This window comes from Cyanistes caeruleus, chromosome 29 (assembly GCF_971803275.1).
Source record: "Cyanistes caeruleus chromosome 29, bCyaCae1.hap1.1, whole genome shotgun sequence".
NCBI classification, from domain to species: domain Eukaryota; kingdom Metazoa; phylum Chordata; class Aves; order Passeriformes; family Paridae; genus Cyanistes; species Cyanistes caeruleus.
In genome coordinates, this window is record NC_141729.1 from 4,691,478 (window position 1) to 4,712,373 (window position 20,896).

Sequence of the window (20,896 nt, forward strand, 5' to 3'; positions counted from 1 at the left end):
CATTGGTTTTTCCTCATAATTTATTTGCAGTTTTCCCGAGACAAAAACGAAATCAGAGTCATCTTTTACACTTACAAGGCTCAGAAAGAAAAGACAAGGGGTTTTTTTGGGGGGAGGGGCATGGGGGGATATGCTGGGGAGGGGGAGACAGAAAAAGAATGAGAGAAAAGGGGAGGAAAGAGAAAAATTTGGCAACGATCCACCAGCATTCATGGGACAGGAACAGCTCAGCTCCTCGACATACAGCGTTAGCGCCCGAGGGTTGCTCCCGCGCAAAGGGCATGCAGAGAAATCATCAGAATAATTAAAAAATAATTAATATCCCCCGCCCATCCCGCCCCCTCCCCCCCAGCCAAAACCAGCCCTCAGCATGGTGGGGATGCCCTGGGGAATTGCGTGGGGAGTGCCTGGGAGTGGAGTGATGCCTCCCCAGGGATGGGGGGGTTGGGGGTGATGGAGTCCACCCGAGCGCTGGCCATGGGAGGGGGGGTGCAGGATGTGCTGCCGGTGCCCCTGTGCTGGGGAGTCCCCGGCAGAGCAGCCTGTGCCCCCTAAGAGACCCATTCTCTTAGTCTAAAGTGCTTTCAATGCTGCGTCAGTGCTGGCTGGATCGTCCTGAGCCCACCACCCCAAATCCCAACACCCCCCAGCTGCCCTCTGCCGTGGCACCCACATCCCCCTTGCCAAAACGTGCCAGCACCTGGAGCTGGCACCTGTGACATGGGGTGCTGGGGTAGGGATCAGCAGGATGGGGACACGGGGGTGTGACTGGTGGACCCTCCCAAAGGCACCCACCGTGTTCCCTGCGCAGCAGTGCCCAGGATAAGCCTCAGGCCCCCATAGGCAGCATTCCCAGGGGAGGCACTGGACTGGGGAGAAGGGGAGAGAGTCTGTGTGTGTCCCCCCCCCCCCCAAACCTCACTCACCCCCTGGCAGCCCCCCATTGCTGGGGACCCCCGTGGGAATTAAAAAATAAATAGCTCTCTCTATGTACAGGGGCTGGGGCAGGACAGAGCAAAGCAGAGCCCAAAGAACAACATCCACCACCAGCGACAGCAACACGCCACGAGCACAGCCGGGAGGGGGGCTGGGACCCCCCTTCCCCCCCAGCAGAGACGGGCCGAGGGGGGGGGCTGAGCCCCCCAGCGCCCTCGCCTGTGGCCGAGCGGCTGGGTTAGGTTTGGGGGTGTGGGTGGGTTTGGGATTGGGGTGGAGTTTTCCCCTTTATTTTTTTTCTTTTTTTTTTCGGTTTTTTTTTTGTTTTTGTTTTCATTGTTTTGGCTTTTTTTTTTTTTTTTTCTTTTTGTTTTCTGCAAACACAGGCACTGGAGGGGGGAGCAGGGGCCAGGGTAGGGGGGACAGGCATGCGGACGCGTGCTTCGGGGGGCCGCAGCTCCGGCTGCCGCCTCGGCTCCCATCGCCGTCTCCATCGGGCTGGAACCAGGACAGCCACCGCAAGCTCTGTGGGGACACCCCGGTGAGCCACAGCTGGGGCTCCCCATCCCCCGAGCCCCAAGCCCACCCTCACCTTCACTGCAGCGGGGCGACGGGGGCCCCCGAGCCGTGGAAGTGGACGTTCTGCCACTTGCCATCGCGGCGGTGCCAGACGCGGGTCTCCTCGGACTGGCTGGTGCGGGGCCGGCCCTGCGCGTCGATGTACTGGGTGAGGCGGATGTAGGCGATGCAGGCCGCGTCCTCCCCGATGACGTGCACGTGTGGGTTCAGGATGGTCGTGTGGATGGGCTTGTTGTTCTTGGAGAGCACTGCGGGGCGGCCGAGATCAGCGCGGCTGGCACGGGCAGGGGTACGCGCACGGACGGGGCAGGGAACGGGAGAGGAACTGGAAGGGGAAGGGGCAGGCACAAGGGCAGTGCAAGCGGACTGGTGGCCCAGCAGGGGAGGCGAGGGGACCAGGATGGGCAGGCAGTGGGCAAGAGACGGGGGACAGGCGGGGACAACCGGATGGATCGGGCTGGGCTGGGACACGGAGGAGATGGGCAGGCCCAGAAAGGTGGCCAGGTGGGCACAGGCAGGTCGGGTACTCACAGTTTTCAAAGTAGAAGCGGTGGAAGTCCATCCCCTCCACCAGGTTGCCCAGTGCCTCGGGCTCAAAGGAGGTGAGCCCCGGATCGCAGATCTTCCTGCAGGCAGCAGGTGAGAGTGGTCCCGCCTGGCCCCACCCCACCTGTCCCCGCCCCACCCGGCCCCACCCCACTCACGCATAGGCCTCGAAGTCCCCGTTGTTGACGGCCTCGATGAGCTGCTCCGTGATCTTGATGATCTCCTGCTTGCGGGCTGGGGGCACGTCACTGTCACCGCCACCGCCCCAGCCCCCCGGTGACACCGTGGGGGTGGGCGGACAGGATGTTGGGATGGACGTGGGACATGAAGGGGAGGCATGGGGATAGACACAGGGACAGAAAGACAGATCTTGGGGGAAGGAGAACCTTGGGTACAGACAGACAGACCATGGGGATGGACCATGGGGACAAACACAGGGACCTTGGGGACAGACAGACCGACCATGAGGGCAGACAGCCAGACCACAGGGACACACAGGGACCTTGAGGACAGACACAGATACCATGGGGACAGACAGACACCCCTTGGGGACAGATAGGCACCACTGTGCTCCCAGGACCCCCACAGTTCTGCCACACCAGTATTCATAGAATCCTCTCAGCATGTCTCATTGCTAGTCCAGTGCCACCCCTGCATGTCCCAGTGCCATCCAGTGCCCTCCCAGCATGCTCAAGCATCCCAGTGCCTGCTCAGCATGTCTCAGGAGTTTCAAGTGCATCCTAATGTTACTCCTGCAAGTCCCAGTATATCCCAGTGCCATTCTAGCACATCCCAAAACAGCCAGTTCCATACCAGTGTTTCTCAGTGCCAGCCCACTGTGTCTCAGTGCCATTCCAGTGCATCTCAGTACCCTCCCAGTTCCATGCAAATGCATCCCGATACATCCCAGTGCAATCCTAGTGCATCCCAGAGCTGCTCCAGTGTCCTCCGATGCATCCCAGTGCATTACAGTACACCCCAGTTCCAGCCTAATGCAATCCTACTGCATTCCAGTGACAGCCCAGTACACTTTAGTGCCATTCCAGTGCCATTCCACATCTCAGTCACATCCCAGGGTGATCCAGTACCATTCCAGGGCATCCCAATATACCCCAGTTTACACGAATACATCTCATGGCCATCCGACTGCACTTCAGTGCAATCCAGTGCCAACCTACTGTGTCCCAGTGCCCTTCTCGTATATTCCAGTTCATCCCAGTTCCATCCCAGTGCATCCCAGCATCATGCTGTTCAATTCCAGTGTGTGCCAGTGCAATTCCAGTGTGTTCCAGTATCATTCCAGTGTACCACATCCCACTATATCCCAATGAGTCATTTCATCCTGATGCCATCCCAGTCACCTCAGTTTCAATCCTAGTGCATCCCAGTGCTATTCCAGAGCATACCAGTACATTCCAGTTTGCCCTGGTGCACCCCAGTAATATCTCACTGCATCTCTGTGCCAAGCTCCTGTGTCCCAGTGTTATTGCAGTGTATCCAAATACATCCCAGTACCATTCCAGTTAATTGCAGTACCATTCTAGTGCATTCCAGTATCCTCAGTTCCATCCAGTGCATCCCACTGCCACTCCAGTGCATCTCAATTAATCTTAGCACCATTCTACCGTATCCCAGCGCTCCCCAGTCCATTCTTTTGTTACCCTAATAAATTCCAATCCTCAGTGCCACTCCACTATATCCCAGTTTGTGCCAGTGCATCTCACTGTCACTCCTATGCCCTCCTAGTGCATCCCAGTGTCACTCCTGTGCATTCCAACGCAGCCCATTTCCATCCCAGTATGACCCAGCACTACTCCAGAGTGTATCAGTACACTCCAGTTTGTGCCAGTGACTTCACACTACATCTTAGTGCCAACAAACTGTGTCTCACTGCTATTCCAGGGCATTCCATACATCCCAGTACAGCCCAGCTCTACCCAGAGTGCCTCTTGGTACCATCCCACTGTGTCCCAGTATCATCAGGCATCCCAATGCCACCTCAAGCCTTTTCCATGTACCCCAGTTGCCATTCCATGCGTGTCCCAGTCTATACAATTCCCATCCAAGTGCACCCCAACGCATGCTAGTACCCTCCCAGTGCATCCCAGTGTGCTCCCAGTGCATCCTGGTGCAATCTCAATGAATCCTAGTGTCAGTCCAGCTCCAGCCTAGCACACTCCAGATCCATTCCAGTGCATTTGAACGTTCTCCCAGTGCATCCCAAAAATGTCCCAGTACAACCCCAATGCGTACTGCTGCCATCCCTGTGCCATTCCAGTGTACTCCAGTGAATCCTAGCACTGTCCCAGTGCCATCCCAATGTATCCTGTTGCCATCCCAAATCTCACCCAGTGCATTCCACTGCTGCCCCAGCACATCACAGTGCACCAACTGCATCTTGGTGACATACTAGCTCCACCCCAGTTCATCCCAGTTCATCCCAGTGCAATCCAAGGCATCCTAGTGCTAACCCGATGCATTCCAGCTCTATTCCAATGCACTCCATTCAGCACACTTCCTGTGTCCTAGCACCACCCCAACAGATCCTGGTGCCATCCCAGTATATTCCAGTGGCATCCCAGTGCATCCCCATCACAGTCTCAGCATATCCTAGTGCCATTCCAGTGTACCCCAATGCATCCTTGTGCCATCCCAGTTCCATCCCAGTGTATTTCAGTGCTGCTCCAGTGCATCCCAGTGAACCAAATGCATTCTGGTGCTATGCCAGTGCCATCCCAGTGCCATTCCAGTGCACGTTAGTGCATCTTAGTGTCATCCCAGCACATCCCAGCTCCAGCCCAGTGCATTCTAGCACACTCCCAGTGCATCCTGGTGCCATCCTAGTGCATTCCACAACTGTCCATCATAGTGCCATCCCAGTTCATCCCAGTACCATTCCAGTGCACCTCAATGCATACTGGTGCCATCCTAACACCATCCCAGTGCATTCCAAGACCTTCTCAGTGCATCCCAGTGCCATTCCAGTGCAACCCAATGCATCCTAGCACCACACCAGTGCACCCCAGCTCCCTCCCAGTGCAACCCAGTGCAACCCTGCCACCACGCCCCCTGCGCCCGTCACCTTTGGTGTCCTCGTCCTCAATGGTGGTGTTGGTGCTGTCGGAGGACTCCTGCTCGCGGGACGGAGGCGGTGGGGGGGAGACACAAACAGGGGGGTCAGACCTGGCCCCGGGGGAATGGGGAGGGGGGACAAGCCCAACCAGGGCTTGGCAGGACCCCAGTGATGCTGGACGCCATGGGGGTACCCTGCTGTCACCACGCCCCATGTGCACTCCTCATCCACGTCACCACCCCCCCAAGACATGGCTGATGCTGGGGGAGGATGGAGGTGGAAAGCAGGGGCAGCGATACCTTGGTGCCGTCCGGGGGGTTATGAATTACAGTAGTTTGAGGCTCCTACGGGAGAAGGGAGAGAGACAGAGGCGGGGGTGGGGGAAGCGAGAGCCCGGAGGGGACAACGAGGGGGAACGACGGATTGAGCAGCACGTGGACAGGGGTGAGGAGAGACCCAGACCGGATTTGGGAAGGGGATAGAGAGGGGGGAGAGAAGCAGAAAGTCATTAGTCCAGCAAAGCCAAATGGTTTAATTCACAGACATGGAGAGGGGAAAAAAGGGGAGAAAGAGGTGGACAGAGCTGGGGGAGAGACGCAGTGAGGCCAAAAGGATGGGCTGGGCTGGAGGGCAGCTCCATGCCCCTGTCCTGCATCCCGCTGCCCAGGGGCTCCACTCACCGTGCATCTGAGCATCCTGGGCCTCCCTGTGCCTGAATCCAAACCATCCTGCAGCCTGCATCCCAACTATACCACTGTCTGCATCCCAACCACTGCACTGCCTGCATCCCAAGCATCCCTTGGCTTGCATCCCAACCGTCCCTGTGTCTGGACCCTGACCATCCCAGTGCCCACATCCCAGGCAACCCCATCCACAGCTTCCCACTGCCTGCATCCCACCCTCACTGTGTGGGGTGGGCACCCCTTTCTCCATATCCTGCACTCACTGACCAGCCAGGCACATCTTCCCCAGTGCACAGCACTCTGTGACAGCTGGGCATCATCCTGCCTGTATCCTGCCCTCAGGTACCATGTCCCTGCCCTTGTACTGCATCCCCTGTGCCATGAAGGTCACAACGGTCACCCCTGCAACCACATCCTGCATCTACCTTGCTGTTGGCATTGCCAGAGCACCCACCCCCAAATCCTGCACCTGCTGTTCGAGACAGCCACACCTTTACTTGTGTCCTGCACTCCCTGTGCCAGCTGGGCAGTCCTGTGTCTGGATCTTACCTCACCTGTGAGGTCACAGTCAGCAGCCTCATCCTTGTGACCCTGCACTTCCCTTGCCACTGCCATGGCAGGGTGTCCCCATCCCCCAACCGTTCACGCACCTCACCATCCGTGTCACCAGGATCCTCCTGCCTGTGGCTTGTCCCCATTATGGGGCACCTACCTTGTTGCCATGGTGGGGCACCCCCATACTCATGTCCTGTACCTGCCTCAGTCACAGGACATCCTCATGCCCACATCCTACACCCACCTTACTGTCCCCATGGCAGGAACATTTCTGTGTCCATGTCCTGGACCTACCTTGTCCCTGTGGTGGGACACGACTGTGTCCTGTACCCATGCCACTGTCCCCATGGCTGAGGGAGACAGGGCCTGTCCACATGCCTGCACCCTTCACCCACCTTGTCTGTCCAGGGGGGTCACCTTGTGCCCATGTCCTGCACACCCCTTTCCATCCTCGGGACACTCCCCTCCCCAGCAGCCCCAGGAACAGCCGGTCAGGGGCACGCATGGCGATGGATGGGATGGGCTGGTGGGATGGATCCGATGGGATGTGGGATCTAGGGGGTGCAGGGTAGGGGGCACCTACCAGAGCGGTGGGCGGGAGGGTCCCCTTGGGGCTGGTGACGCCAGCACTGCCTTTGGTGCTGTTGGTCTGGGGCTGGAGGGAAGAAATGGAAGGGTGTCAGTGGCATAGGGGGGAAGCGGCCCACCCGCCCCCCCCCCACCCCCCACCCCCAGCCCCTCTGGACCCTCACCTTCACACCGTCCGCCTTCTTGTTCAGTAAGCTCTTAGCTGCTGCGGGGGGAGACAGTGTCAGTGCGCCCTCCCAGCACAAGGGACACTGTGTGTCCCTAGAAATCCAGACCCTTCCCGGCCATCCAACCTGATCCCACCCCAGGTGCTAGCAGCACCTGCCACCCCAGTGTTGGAGAGGGGGAACACACAAGGAAGGTGGTATCCCCATCCTGGGGGAGGTGACCGTTTTAGAGGGGTGGTCCCCATGCGGGGAGGGGTGTCCCCATTCCAAGGGGGTCTCCATTTTGAGGGTGTCCCCATGCTGGGAGGGTTGTCCCCATCCTGGGGGTGTTCCCTTACTGGGGGGAGTCCCCATGCTGGGTGGAGTGTCCCCATCCTAGGGAATCCCCATTTTGGGGGTTTCTCCATGCTGGGAGGGGTGTCCCCAACCTGGAGGTGTCCTCAACTTCAGGAAGGTCCCTGTCCTGGGGGAAGAGAGTGTTCCCACCCAGGGAGGGGTTTCCCCAACCTTGTGGGGCCATCCCCATCCTGGTGGTGTCCCCATACTAGTGGGAGGTTCCCAACTCAGGGGGGCCCCCAACCTTGGGGGGCTGTCCCCATCCTGGGAGGGATGTCCTTAACCTGTGGAGATCCCCATCCAGGCAGGGTGTCCCCATTTTGGAGGGAGGGGTCCCCAAACTCAGCAAGTCCTCAGACTGGGGGAAAGAAGTGCCCCCAACCTGAGAGGGTCCCCATCCTGGTGGCCCCCGCATGGGGGGCGCAGGGCTGGCTTACCTTGGACAAATGCAGAGAGGAAAGCAAGAGAGAAGAGTGGGGGGGGGGGGGGGGGGGGCAAGAGAGAAACGGGGTCAGGGGGAAAGAGGAAAAGGGGAAAAACATAAAAAAAAGAACATAAAAAAGATGAGTTGAGTACAGGGGGTGGGGACAGCTGCCTGTGCCCCCCCTGTCTCCTTGGACGGGGACAAGGACGGGCACGGGTATGAGCATCTGCCACTGCTACCACGATCTCTGGCCAGTAGGGCAATAGAGGGTGATGGGGACATGGTGGGGCACAAGTGGTTTTGGGGGTGTGAAGGGCAGGGGGTATCACCTCGAGCATCCTTGCCATTCCTCCACACTGAGGGACCCCTCCCCCGGTTGGCACCACAAGTTGAGGGGGGACGTGCGGTGACGAGTTCAGTGACAGCAGGGTGGCACCCATCAGCACCAAAAGAGGGAGTGGGCAGATGCTGGGAGGAGGAGATGACCCACACATCCCTCCCTCGTGGACGTATGTCTCCTCAGGAGTCCCTAGCAGGGTGTCCCCAAGGGTCCCGGTCCCTCCTCTGAAAGCAGGCGGGCGCTGAGAGGTCGGGGCTTAAACCAGAGCCAAATTAGGGGGCGGGAGAGGGGGACCCCTGGCAGGGGGGCCAGTGGTGTGCCTTTGTGTGGGGGATGGTTTAAGACCCGCCGAGTGTTTCGCAGCATCACAAACACTGGCTGCAGCTCTCAGAAGCTGTGGGGAGGCACATGCTGGGGGGGGGCACGTGCCGAGGGGAGACACATGCAGGGGGGGACGGACACATGCGGGGTGGGGACGCAGGGGGGGCATGGGGGGACACAGGGCATGCAGCCTGTTTGTCCCCTCTTTCATGCACCGCTGTGCCCCCCCTGTGTGCATGAGGGGGGCAGTGCCGTGGAGTGGGAGCAGTGGGAGGACACACCCTAAAATTATCCCCCCACCCCCAGCTCCCCACTGTTGACCCAGATGTGCACCCTGGGGATGCCACCTGCGTGTCCCCCTCCAGGAGCCACCGGGCCAGGGTGGAGCACTCAGCAGCCCCGCCCTGGGGGCGGCAGCTGGTGCAGAGACCCCCCCGGGGCAGCTGCGGGGTGACAGCGGCGGGGACAGCGGCATCTCTCGGGGCCAGCGGGGAGGGGGAGAGGCTGGAGGGCTGCCGGGGGGGCAGTGCCGGGGGGGGCCATGCATGCGCTCCAATTTCCGAGGAGGGTACCCGAAACCCGTTGGGAGGTGGGAGGCAGGGAAGAGGATGGTTGGAAGAAGAGGTTGACATGAAGATGAAGGATCTGGGGACACACAGAGACCAAGCGGGGCCGGGGGGCCGGGGGGGGCCCTTTGCGGACGCGTCTACCTTGTTCCACCAGCCCCAGGGGGGCCCCGGCAGCGGCCGCCGACATGGTGGGAGGAGCGGTGGTCTGTCTGCCCACTGCGGGCCGCGGGAGAGAGAGAGAGGGAGCAGAGCTCCTGTTAGGGGGGGCGGGGAGGGGCTACAGCCGGGACCCCCACCTTCCCCCCCCCCAACAAGAACTCTTGGGGTGCCCATCACCCTGGCCTCAGGCCTGGGGTGGCTGGTGCTGTTCCGTCCCCCTCCCCATGTCGCCCCCCCCCGCCAGCCACCGGAGTGGGGGGGGGGGACACACACGGGGACCGGGCACTACCTGCTGCTGTGTGCGTGGGGCGGGGGGGCCGCGTCCTGCCCCCACCTTGGCTACCACATGCCCCGTCCTCACCGATGGGGAAAAAATGGGTGGGGGGGGGTTAAGGAAGGGAGGGGAGAAAGAGAGAAAGATAGCAAGATAGAGAGAGGGGGGCACCGGCCCGGGGGGGGCTATGGAGGGGGGGCTGCGGCCCCCGGCCCCCCCGGCCAGTGGGAGCCCCCCCCTTACCTGAGAAGTTCCTGGTAGCCAACATGGTGGTGAGGATGGCACCCTGTGGGGAGGGGCAGGGTGAGCCGGAGAGAGGGTGCTGGGGTGGGACAGGCAGGACGGGGCCCTGGGACTGTGAGGTGTGATGGGGGCGAGCGAGATAGAGGGGGAGAAATGGGGTGATGGGATGGGGGTGGTACAAGATATGGCCCATGGGACAGGGAATTGGGAGAGGGGTTTGCAGGATGAGGGGGCAGGCTACAGCTATGGCATGGGGCAAGAGACTGGGCAGGGACAGGGTGGGACTATGCCACACTGTGTGTCACTGGGATGGGACCAAAGCCCGCAGCAGAGCACCAGGCACAGTAGAGTGGGACCACAACACCCAGTGGGAAGGGACTGTACCCCATGGAAAGGCACAGGAAGGCCCTGACGAGTTCTGGGGTAGGAATGGGCTGTCCAGGTGCTGCCAGAGTGGGAAGGGCAGGGGTACCATAGTAAACAAGGGAATGTCCCACAGAAGGCAGGGCAGAGGTCCTACAGTGGACAGGGGAGGGTCCCACAGGAGAGCCCCATGGAGAGGCAGAGTGGTGCTGGGGGGATAAGCACTGTCCCCAGCCCACACCTCCCCCACCAGCCCCCTCACCTTGAGCTTCCTCCGGGCATTGAACTTTTTCAAGCACTCCACTGTCTCCTGCCTGTGCATCATGGAGGCCACGGTAGAACGTTGCTGCAGGGGACAGTGGGGTCAGCACTAGGTGCCAGTGGTCACTGGACAGGGGTGACACGCACTGGGGGGGATACACCGCACTTACGCAGACCCACGGGTGCTTGAGGGCCTCATGGGCTGTGATGCGCTTGGCAGGGTTGATGGTCAGCATCTGATTGATGAGGTTTTTTGCTTCGGGGGTGACTGTGTCCCACTCAGGTGAAGGGAACTGGGGGAGCACAGGGACATGGGGGTGACAGCTGTGGAGGGGCAGTGCCATGGTATCTGTATCACTCAACTCCTACATATCCCCAGCCAGCCACCAAAGACATGGCCCAGAGCCACCCCCAGGCTCTGCTTGCCAAAGGTTAGGTGTGGCATCCCTCAGTAGGTTCCAGAGTCAATGGGCCAGCCGTCGCAGGGCACCGGAGACTTACATCATAGGCCCCGGCCTTGATTTGCTGGTAGAGTTTGTGCTGGTCCTCATCCCAGAACGGCGGGTAGCCCACCAGCAGGATGTACAGGATGACCCCTGAGCCAGGGAGAGTGGGGTTAGGGGAGTGCAGGTACCCCAAACCACCCCTGGCTCCCTCCGGCCCTGCAGTGTCCCCATGACAAAGCAGTTATTCCAAACATGGCCTGTCCTCTATGCTGCCAGCATGAACAGGGAACAGTGTGGCACTGCCAGGACATGTGGCACAGGATGGCCCCAGGATGGGGTCAGAGCTGGAACTGGAACTGGGAGCAGCATAGAAATGGGATGGCAAAGAGGGTGAAACTAGGATGGGCATGGGAGAATACTAGAATGGAGCCTGGAAAGTGACAGAATGGGAGTGGGATGGGATCGGAATAGGACCAGGCAGTGATGGGGTGGGGATTAGGATGGGATTGGGCAGGGATTAGGGCAGGTGTGGGGCAGGGATGGGGGCATGGTTCAGGATTGGGACTGGGTCCAGGTCTGGGAGGGGGGCAGAGAAGGGGCAGGGACCAGGCAGGGACTAGGCAGGGATTGGCTCTTACCACATGCCCAGATGTCCACCGGTTTGCCATAGGCCTCCTTGCGCAGGACCTCAGGGGACAGGTAGCCAGGTGTGCCGGCAAATCCTGGCAGGGACAGAGAGATGGGTGAGGACAGACAGGTGAGCCACAATGGGAAGGGACAAGGACAGGGCACAGGACTGGGACATAGGCATGGGGCAGGATGTGCTGGGCAGGGGTGGACATGGTGGGCACAGAGCAGATGCAGTAGGAATAGAGCAGGGATTCAGTGGACGTGGAGGGATACAGCAGACGGCGCAGGGACATGGTGAGCAAGACACAGTGGGCAGGGGCTGGGGCTATGGTGGGCAGGGGTGTGGCAGCACTCACCAAACCAGGCCTGCTGATCCCCCTGCACCTCGATGGCAAGGCCAAAGTCCGCCAGCTTCACTGCTGCCCCTTTGCACTTGCTGGCCAGAAGCAGGTTCTCCGGCTATGTGGTCACCGGGCACAGGGAGCACCAGGCATGGACAGCACCGGGCACAGACATGGGTGGGTGAGAGAGGAGGGATGGGGCAATTAGAGGGACTTTACTGCTGCCATTCACCAGGTCCTGCCCATCAGCTGGCTCTCTGCTGTGGGGCTGTGACTGTGGGTGCCCTCTGCCAACGGCTGAGGGTGCCGGATGGCACAGCCCCATGGCTGGCTCAGGGATATCTCATGTCTCGTTGGCTTCATCCCAGCATTCCCCCCTATCCCAGCATCCCCCTGTGTCCTGCCCTGACACTTCAGGCAAGCTCCAGCTGCTCCCCCCCCATGTCCCCATCCCCACCAGTTCACACTCCTCCTGGGGCAATGGTAACTGGGGGGTTGCAGTGAGAACCCCCAGCAGCGCAGAACAGTGCCACAACTGGGGGACACATGTGCATCCCCAGAAAAGGTAGATGGGAGTGCTCAGAGCTGAGGGGATCCCCCAAGCCCAGCAAGATCTCAGTGATTCCCCAGAATCTACCCGGCCAGGGCCACACCCAGGTTGTGGGGACCCCAAGAACTGGGCAGGGGGAGAGGGGCAGAGGAACAAATGGGGGTTGGGAGGACACACTTACCTTGAGGTCTCTGTGGACCACCCCCATCTGGTGACAGTGCAGGACAGCCTCCAGGATCTGCTGGATGCAGTGGCTGCATGCAAATGGAGGGGGGGTCAGAGGTACACTGCTACCCCACCTCCCACAACCCCTGTCCACAACCTGCACCTCCAAACCAGCCCTGCTGTGCCTCACTGCACCCAGGGGGGAACTGACAAAAACAAGTGGTGACCTTGGATTTGTGGGTGCTGTGCATGGCAACCCCTCTGTATCCCAAGGGGGTCAGCCTTGGGGCATCACCCCTGGGGGACTCCTGGGGGATCACTACCACCTGGGGGGTCACCCGGAGAGGTTACCCTTGGGGAGAATCCCACCTGGAGTGGGTCATTGCCTAGGGGACACTAGCCTGAGGGGGGGTCATCCCTGAGGGTGTCATTCCTTCCTGGGGGGCATCACCCCTGGGGGCATATCACTGTCTGGGGGGTCATCCCTTGGGCGTCACCCCTGGTTTGTCATCCCAGGGTTTTCACTCCAAGAGGATTACTGACTAGGGGTCACACCTGTGGGATCATCCCTTGGGGGATCACGACCTGGAGGTCATGCTGGGGGGGACGGTCACTGGCTGGTGGTTCATCCCTGAGGGGGTCACTGCCTGGGGGTCACCCCTCAGCACCTACCAGGTGACCTCCAACCTTGGCACAGAGCCATGAGGGTCACCCCAATGGTGCTTTTGTCCCCATGGGAGTCCCAATCCCTGCTGCCACCCAGACAGGTCCCCCAGACAGGACTCAAGGGGGAAGTGGGGGAACAGAGGGTGGGGGGCGTGGGGGGGCGCAGATGGAGACAAGACAAGAAAGAAAGAGGGAAGGAGCGAGGGGATGAGAGCCTGAAATGGGGGTGAAAGGGGGCCCCGCTTAGCTGGGGGAGCAGGGGCATTAGGGGGGTAACCTCTCTGTGAGGGGGGGGTGCAAAAAAGGGGGATCAAGGAGAAAAAAGAGTGAGGAGAAAGCCCCACAGCAGGGTCCTGACGAGCGGAGGTGGGGGCCAGGAAGCGGGGGCAGTGGTGGGTGGGGGCAGCGAGGGGGAAATGGCCCCCCCGGCCCCCCCCAGATACTGACCTGCGGCTCCCTCTGCTCAGGGGCAAAGTGATGGGTGGGAGGAACGCGGGCAAAGAGCTCATGGACACAGTGACTGCAAAACAGAACGGGGGGCGGGGGCGGGGGGGCAGGATGGAGGGTTAGGGGTAGGAGAGGGGTCAGGATACAGGGGCAGGATAGGGCAGAGGGTGTGGGAGTGGGGTAGGATGGGGTGAAGGGGTGCAGGATGGAGGGGGTGGGAGGGGGCAGGATGAGGTAAAGGGGGTGGGAGTGGGGGGGCAGGTTGGTGGGGTGGGATGAGGTAAAGGGGTGGGAGGCAAGAAGTGGCAGTCAGGGTGTGGGGACAGGTTGGGGGTAACGGGGTGGGAGAAAGGGGCAGGACAGGGGGATGGGAAGATAAGGGGCATTTTGGGGACAAGAATGGGTGTAGGAGGCAAAACAGAGGGCAAGGGCTGGGGGTGCAGCGAGTGGAGGGCAGCGGTGGGACAGACGGACACACAGATGGAGACACGGACACACACAGAGCCCGAGCAATGTGTGATGGGAGACAAGAGGGACAGAGGGATGGGGGGAATGGATGGAGGAGGTGAGGGGCACAAGGGGGACAGGGACGGGGGGGCAGAGATGGGGGGAACGAGAGAGGGGGAGAAACAATGTTGTGAAAGCCCAGAGACCACGGGGAGGGGCACACAGTGGCACACAGGGCACTGGGGGGCTGGGGACAGCAAAGGACGGGCCCTGGGGGCCCCCCATTTGCAACCAACCCCCCCCAGCACAGGTCATGATAGTGCCAGGACTCAGCAGCAGAGAGGGGAGCATGGGGTGGGAAGTGGAATATGGGGGGGGCCCCACCTGGGGGCCCCACCCCACCCAGCAGCAGGATGGGGCCAGTGGAGGGGTTACAACAACGTGGGGGCTGAGGGGGTGCACCCCCCCTCCCACAGGGTGCCCCCCTGCCTGCCTTGCTGGAGCTGCCCCATCCCTGCATGCTTCCCAGGGTGCAGGGCACAGGTGGGTGGGGGTGTCCAGCGCTTTAGGGGGTGTGGGTGGTGGGGTGAAGGCTCACCTGGCATCAGCCTCACTGTAGTACTCCCGTGCCACGATGTCCTCAAAGAGCTCTCCACCCGTCACCCTGAAAAACAGCCAGGCACCACATCACCTTGAGACCCCAAGGCCCCAGGATCCCCTGAGCCCCTCCTGAAGCTCTGAGAGCCTCCCACCACACTCACAGGTCAAAGACGAGGTAATGAAACCCCTCCTCAGAGATGCTGTCGTGGAGCCGCACTGTGGGGACCAGATGGGGACAGGGAAAGGCTCAGTCTCAGCCCCCCATGTACTCCCTGGCCTCATCCTCCCCCAGCCACTACATGTGACACCCATGTGTGTCTGTGTCACGTGCAGCCCACACACCCACACCCAGTGACCCAAAGGTGGCATCCAGAGGGACCCCATACATCCCCAGAGGGACACCCAGTGTATCCCCAGGATGTCATTCAGGGTGTCCCTCGGTGGCCCCAACCAGGTCCACAGTGGTGAGACCCCTCCCCGGTGTCCTCAGTCACTCACCGATGTTGGAGTGCTTGAGCAGCCGGCAGATACGCGCCTCCCGCTCCAGCTTCTGGTGGTCTGGGGGGGCAGTGGTCAGGGGGACATCTGCCCTGTCCCCTCTACCCCCATCTCCCATCACCTGCCCCCAGGCCAACCCCAGCAAGAGGAGCCAAAGATGCCCATGTGGGAGTGCATGTGGCTCTGTGCAGGTATGCACTGGGGGCAGGGATGGGGGTTGTACCTGTGGGCTTGTGTGCATGTGTCTGGGTGTGCTCATGTGCCAGTGTGTACAGGTTTGCATGTATGGGTTGGGTGTGCATGTGGATACAGGCATGCACACCCTGTGCAGGTGTGCATGCTCATGTGTGTGCCCATGAGTGAGGCTGTGCATGCCTGTACACACGTATAGATGGGTGTGCACATGTGTGCAAGCACCTGTGGCTGTACCTGTGTGTGAGCATACAGGTGTGTGGGTGTGCAGGTGTGATGGGTGTGCAGGGGTATCTTTGTCCTGCAGTTGTGCACACGTGAGCGTGCCTGTGTGCAGCTGTACCTGTGTAATACCTGTGCAGCCATACAGCTACGTGGTTGTACTTGTGTGCACAGCTGTACACGTGTGTGTGGCTGCACCCACGTGTATCACTGTACCTGTGTTTGTATGTGATGTGGAGTGTGCAGCTGTACCCCTGTGCACGGCGGTTCCTGTGTGTGTACATCTGTGCAGCTGTGTGTGACTCTACACGTGTGTGTCTACACTACATGAGTGTACACATGTACTTCTGTGTGCAGCTGCACCTCTGGATGTGTCTGCATACAAGAGCACACAGACACGTGCACAGATGTGCACACAGCTCACACACAGTTCACACACACGTGTGCACCGTTCCACTCACCGCTCACACCTGTGCATACAGCTATAGCCACAGACACACAAGTGTACACACACAGAACACACACACATACCCTGTGCCACACTATGCTGCCTCTTATCCAGGTGCACATCCTAAACATCTACAGCCCCACGCACTGTCACATGTCCCACACCTGCAAACACCTGTACACCCGCACTACTGAGCTGTGAGCACACCCCAGCTCACCCCACAGGCACCCACTCTGCTCACAGATGTGCACACACAGCAGTGCCCGCCCTCACGTGCAAGCGCACACACACACACACACACACACACACACACTGTTGATACATGCATACCTGCAGCCTTGCTGACACACACTCTGCTTGCACCTGGGTGCACACCAAACACACACACACACACCTGTGCACACACACACCATGAACACACATATAAGCAAACACCATGAACACAAACGTGTGCACACACACTCAGGTACCCCCCACTGCTCATGTGTTCACATACCCACCATCACACACCCGCATGTACACATTGCACACACCTGTGCACACACAGCTCACATGTGTGTATACACAGGGCTCGTACCTGTGCGTGCACACCATCGTACACCCCCCTCACCCCTGCCATCTGCTTTTACACCTGCATACCCGCAGGACACCCCTCAGGGACAGATGAAGTTCTGAGGGACCCCAGGGCAGGCAGCAGGGGGATAATGGGGATAGGCAGGGCCAGACCCCACCCCCTGGTGCATTCACCCTGTCCCCCCCAACCGGCACCTGATGTCACCAGCACCACTGGGGTGACAGCTGTCACAGGTGTCATGGGCACCACAGGTATCACAGCTGTCAGGGGCACCAGGGGCATCAGAGGTGCCATAGGTACCAGGGGTTATCACAAGCTACCAGGGATATCTGGGAGTGATCCCCTCAAATGCCAGAGGGGTCTCAGGGAGTCCCAGGGTTCCTAGGGGTCCTACCTCTGGCTGAGAGCTTTTTGGTGTTGATGATCTTAGCAGCGTACTCATGGCCAGTGCAGAGCTTGACGCAGCGCCGGACGACCGAGAAAGCTCCCCTGGGGAGGGACAGGCTCAGCACGTCCCAAAGCACCTTGGGGGGTGGGTGGGGGATGGCTCCCACCCATGACTCAGCACCCGAGGTCAGGGGGCTGCACCCACAGTGACTCAGCAGCAGGGGGGTGAACCCTGACACGGGGGTGGGGAGGGAGGGCCCTGACACGCTGGGCCCCTGCCGTGGGTGTGCTGGGGGGGCACCAGGGGGTGGCTGGGGGGAAGAGGCTGGAGGGGGGGCTTAGTGCCACGCATCATCGTGGGGGGAGGGTCGCGGGAAGGATCCAGCACCGGCAGCTCGTTGCCATGGGAACAGTGGGTGGCCCGGATGGCAGCAGTGGCCGTGGTGGTGGCGGTGATGGTGATGATGGTAGCGGCAGTGACAGTGGTGGCAGTGGTAGCAGTGGGCACACGACCCAGCTGGGAGTATAGGGAGCTGGCAGCCACCAGCTCCCTAGGGACAGGGACAGAGATGAGAAAAGCATGGTCGTGACCACGCCAGGCAGAAACACCTGCAGCCTCTTCAAGTGCCATCAGCAGCTGTCCCCCTTCCTGGACCCATGTCCCTGCACATCCCCTGCCTGTTCCCTGCCTGACAGGCCCCTCCCTTGTGGGGGGGTCAAGGCAGCGTCAGGGCACACAGAGGAGATTCCCATAACAGACTGGGGACATGGCTGAGACCAGCACCACCCCAGTCCTGCCGTGGAGAGAGCGCCGTGTAGGATGTGCCCTGGGAAGGGCGCAAGGCCTGGCTGTCTCCTGCCACCGCCCCATGTCCCCATGTCCTCAGGCACCAAGGGCCCCATGCTGGCCAGAGCAGTGGAGACCCTCTCACCACCAGGTGAAAAGTGGGGGTTCCAAGGGGCACTGACCCCTCCCTTCCCCACATGGCCCCTGGACAGGGGACATGGTGGTGGATGCTAGCCCCTGAGGCGGGGCACACTGTCACGGTTCGAGCCATGCCTCAGTTTCTCCCCGGCGAGAGCAATATCCCCCCCCCACCCTGGTGAGGGGGGGAACACATGCACGATGGCTGGCAGGCTACAGTGAGAGATGGAAAGGGGGAAACAGGACCACGTTGCCATGGCAACCAGGATGGGCTGGATTTTGGGCAGACGGACAAAACAGCCCCTGATTGGAACCATGTTTCCCCTCCTGGTACCCCCAAAGGGACTACAGCCACCCCTGTAAAATGTTCCCTCAGTCTAGGGGGGTGGTGGTGCAACCCCCCTCACAAGAGGTCTCCCCTCCTCCCTCCCCGCATTTTACTCCCCACCAATCCCTGCCCGTGGATGGAGGGGGGGGGGGGGGGACGACTGCAACCCCTATAGCCCTGGGGGCAAACGAACCCCCCCAGAAATAGCTCCTCTTCAGCTCCTCACAACACCCACTCGAGGGGGTCATCACGTGGGGGGTGCAGCTGAGGGGCTTGGAAGGATTCAGGGCAGCAGAGGGGACCTAGAAGCCTTTAAGGCCCGGTGGGCCCAAGAGGGCTGGAATCCATAAGGACCCGAAGGGGGAGTGGATTTGGGGAGTTATATAAGGCCCAAAAGGGTCTAATAGGGGATGGGGGGGAGTATGGTCTAAAAGGACCAGAGAGGAGAGGGATTAGGGGGGGGTCCATGGAGATGGGGGAGGGTCTGTGGAAATGGGGGGGGGGGGGTGGGGAGGGAGATCCGTCAGGGTGAGGGGCAAGGGGGTCCTGAAAGGGGAGGATGTCTAAAAGGAGCAGGTGCTTATAAATACTCAGGGATGGTCTGGAGAATGGGGAGTGTCTATAGGGCAGCTGTAAGGACTAGGGATGGAGGAGTCTATCAGGATTGAGTGAGGTGAAGGGTTTGGAAGGGACAGGGGGACTATAAGGACTGGAGGGAGTGGGGGTTTGTAGGAGCTTGGGGGGTGGGGGTCTGGAGGACCAGGGCATCTATAAGGACCAGGGAACACAGGGGGTGGGGAGGTCTGTAAGGATGGGGGAGGGTCTATGGGGATGAGGGGTCTGTGGGAATGGGGGTTCTACTGGAGCAGGGGTGTTTTAAGGACTGAGGGGGTCTGCAGGAGCCAGGATTAGGAATGCTGGGGTAATCTGGGAAAACTGGGGGGTTGAGGAGGAATCGGGGGGTCTGTAAGGATGGAACGTCCATAGGGGCCTTGACCATAGGGTCAAGGGCAGCTGTAAGAACTGAGTGGGGGGTCTCTAGGGACAGGTGATTGGGGACTGCAGGGGATCTGGAGGGACGGAGGAGGGGTCTGGGGTTACCAGGGCTGGGGGGATGAAGACAGATCAGAGGAGTCTAAAGGTGAGGGTCCATAAGGATGGGGAAACCTTGGGGAACAAGGGGGCTGCAGGAACTAGTGGGGGCTATGGGGAGGGGGGACCCGGAGGACCTGAGGGGTCTGGGCCGCCGGGGAGGGCTGGAAGGCTCCAGGAGGGGGGCGGTATAAGGGGTGGGGGCCAGTGGGGGGGCAGGGCCAATACCGGGGGGAGGGCAGTAGCGGGGGGGGGGGGAGCTGGGCAGGGCCGGTCCCGGGGGGGTGGGCTGGGTGGGGGGGCCGGTCCCGGGGGGGGCGGGGGGGGGGCCAGTCCCGGGTGTCCCATCCCGGGGGGGAGGGGGGGGGGGGGGATGCGTCACGTCTGCACCGAGCGGCTTCCCGAGCCCCGGGCAGCGCCCCCCCGCCCCCGCCGCGCCCCGGGGCCGGGGCCGGGGCCGGGGCCGCCGCCCTTACTTGCCGATCTCCTCGTAGAGCTGGTACTCGTCGGTGAAACGGGTGCAGGGCACGGTGGTGGCCATGCTGCCGCCGCGCCGCGCCGCAATGAGCCGCCCCGGCACCGGCTCCGCTCGGCTCCGGCTCCGCCCGGCGCGGGGGGGCGGGGGGAGGCGCCGGGCCGGGGGAGGCTCCAGCCCGGGACAGCCCCCGCCGCCCCCCCCACCCCCCCACGCCTGGGATCCCCCCCAACCCCCTCCTCGGGGCACCCCCCCACCGTGGACCTGCCCCCGCATGCCGGAGGGATCCCCCTTGTCTCCACAAGGGCCCCATAACCAGACCCCCCCAACCCCGGGGCCCCTTTATCCCAAATTACCCCCAGGAGTGGGATGCCAAGCTCCCACCCCTAAAGGCCCCATATCCAAACGCCCCTTCCTGGGACTCCCCCCCTAAATAGCCCTGTGCCCAGACTCCCTCTGACGGGTCCCCCCAAAGGACCCCAAATCTTGACTCACATTCAAACCCCCCGCAACAGGACTCACATCCAGACCCCTCCCGAGAATCTCACAACCCCCCCCAAAGGACCCCAAACCCACATTCTCCCCCTAAAAAGCCCCAAATATCCAGATAACCTGCTCAAAGACCCCACATCCATGCCCTGTCTTTCCCCCCCCAACTCGGGGAATCCCCCCTATTCCCCCCAATACGGAGCTCCCTCCTCCTACACCAATGTCACCCCAAACAACCCTTACAGGCTCCAACCTCTCCCTAAGCAAAACGCCCGGGAGAGGTCGGGGCGGGACAAAATCACCCCCCCGCTTCCCCCAAGGGCACCTTGAAGCCCCCCAGTTTCAGCGGCATAATGTGGAGTTGGGTTTTGGTGCGGGGGACACACAAAGGCCGCCCTCCAGGCCACCAGTGGCCCTAGGGCCCGGGTGTCCCCCCCAGCCGGAGGTGGGTGGGCGCGGGGGGTGCCCCCCCAGCGCGGGTGGGCGGCGGGCGGCTGGCGCTGCTGTTGCCATGGGGACCGTGGGCGGCCGGGGGGGCCGGGGGGGCCGCGGGCCCG

At 61.3% G+C, this 20,896-nt stretch overlaps 1 protein-coding gene across 15 annotated transcripts; it reads right to left on the reverse strand.

Moving 5' to 3' along the window:
* Window positions 1-2: 2 nt before the first annotated feature.
* Window positions 3-19,993, reverse strand: CAMK2B (calcium/calmodulin dependent protein kinase II beta). 15 transcript variants are annotated; one of them, XM_086865258.1, is made up of 22 exons: window positions 19,852-19,978; window positions 17,038-17,132; window positions 15,208-15,267; window positions 14,871-14,925; window positions 14,708-14,773; window positions 13,663-14,093; window positions 12,566-12,638; window positions 11,850-11,952; window positions 11,502-11,585; window positions 10,919-11,013; window positions 10,588-10,710; window positions 10,419-10,502; window positions 9,794-9,836; window positions 9,259-9,333; window positions 7,125-7,162; window positions 6,956-7,027; window positions 5,434-5,478; window positions 5,144-5,192; window positions 2,220-2,295; window positions 2,047-2,141; window positions 1,529-1,763; window positions 3-1,461 (listed from the first exon to the last, which is right to left on the reverse strand). In XM_086865258.1, exons 6-21 carry the CDS (start codon window positions 13,722-13,724, stop codon window positions 1,531-1,533), a joined length of 1,350 nt encoding a protein of 449 aa, XP_086721384.1. In that variant the 5' UTR covers window positions 13,725-14,093; window positions 14,708-14,773; window positions 14,871-14,925; window positions 15,208-15,267; window positions 17,038-17,132; window positions 19,852-19,978; the 3' UTR covers window positions 3-1,461; window positions 1,529-1,530. The 15 variants fall into 15 exon arrangements, with proteins under 15 accessions (XP_086721384.1, XP_086721383.1, XP_086721386.1 ...); XM_086865257.1 differs by having other exon boundaries at window positions 7,125-7,165; XM_086865260.1 differs by lacking the exon at window positions 9,259-9,333 and having other exon boundaries at window positions 7,125-7,165; window positions 19,852-19,982.
* Window positions 19,994-20,896: the final 903 nt, after the last annotated feature.

Coding starts and splice junctions, on each gene's coding strand:
- CAMK2B (XM_086865249.1), bottom strand. CDS start 19,916: ATGGCCACCACCGTGCCCTGCACCCGTTTCACCGACGAGTACCAGCTC. Junction 14,774..14,870: donor CATTACCTCGTCTTTGACCT/GTGAGTGTGGTG, acceptor GCTGTTTTTCAG/GGTGACGGGTGGAGAGCTCT. Junction 2,142..2,219: donor GGGGACTTCGAGGCCTATGC/GTGAGTGGGGTG, acceptor TGCTGCCTGCAG/GAAGATCTGCGATCCGGGGC.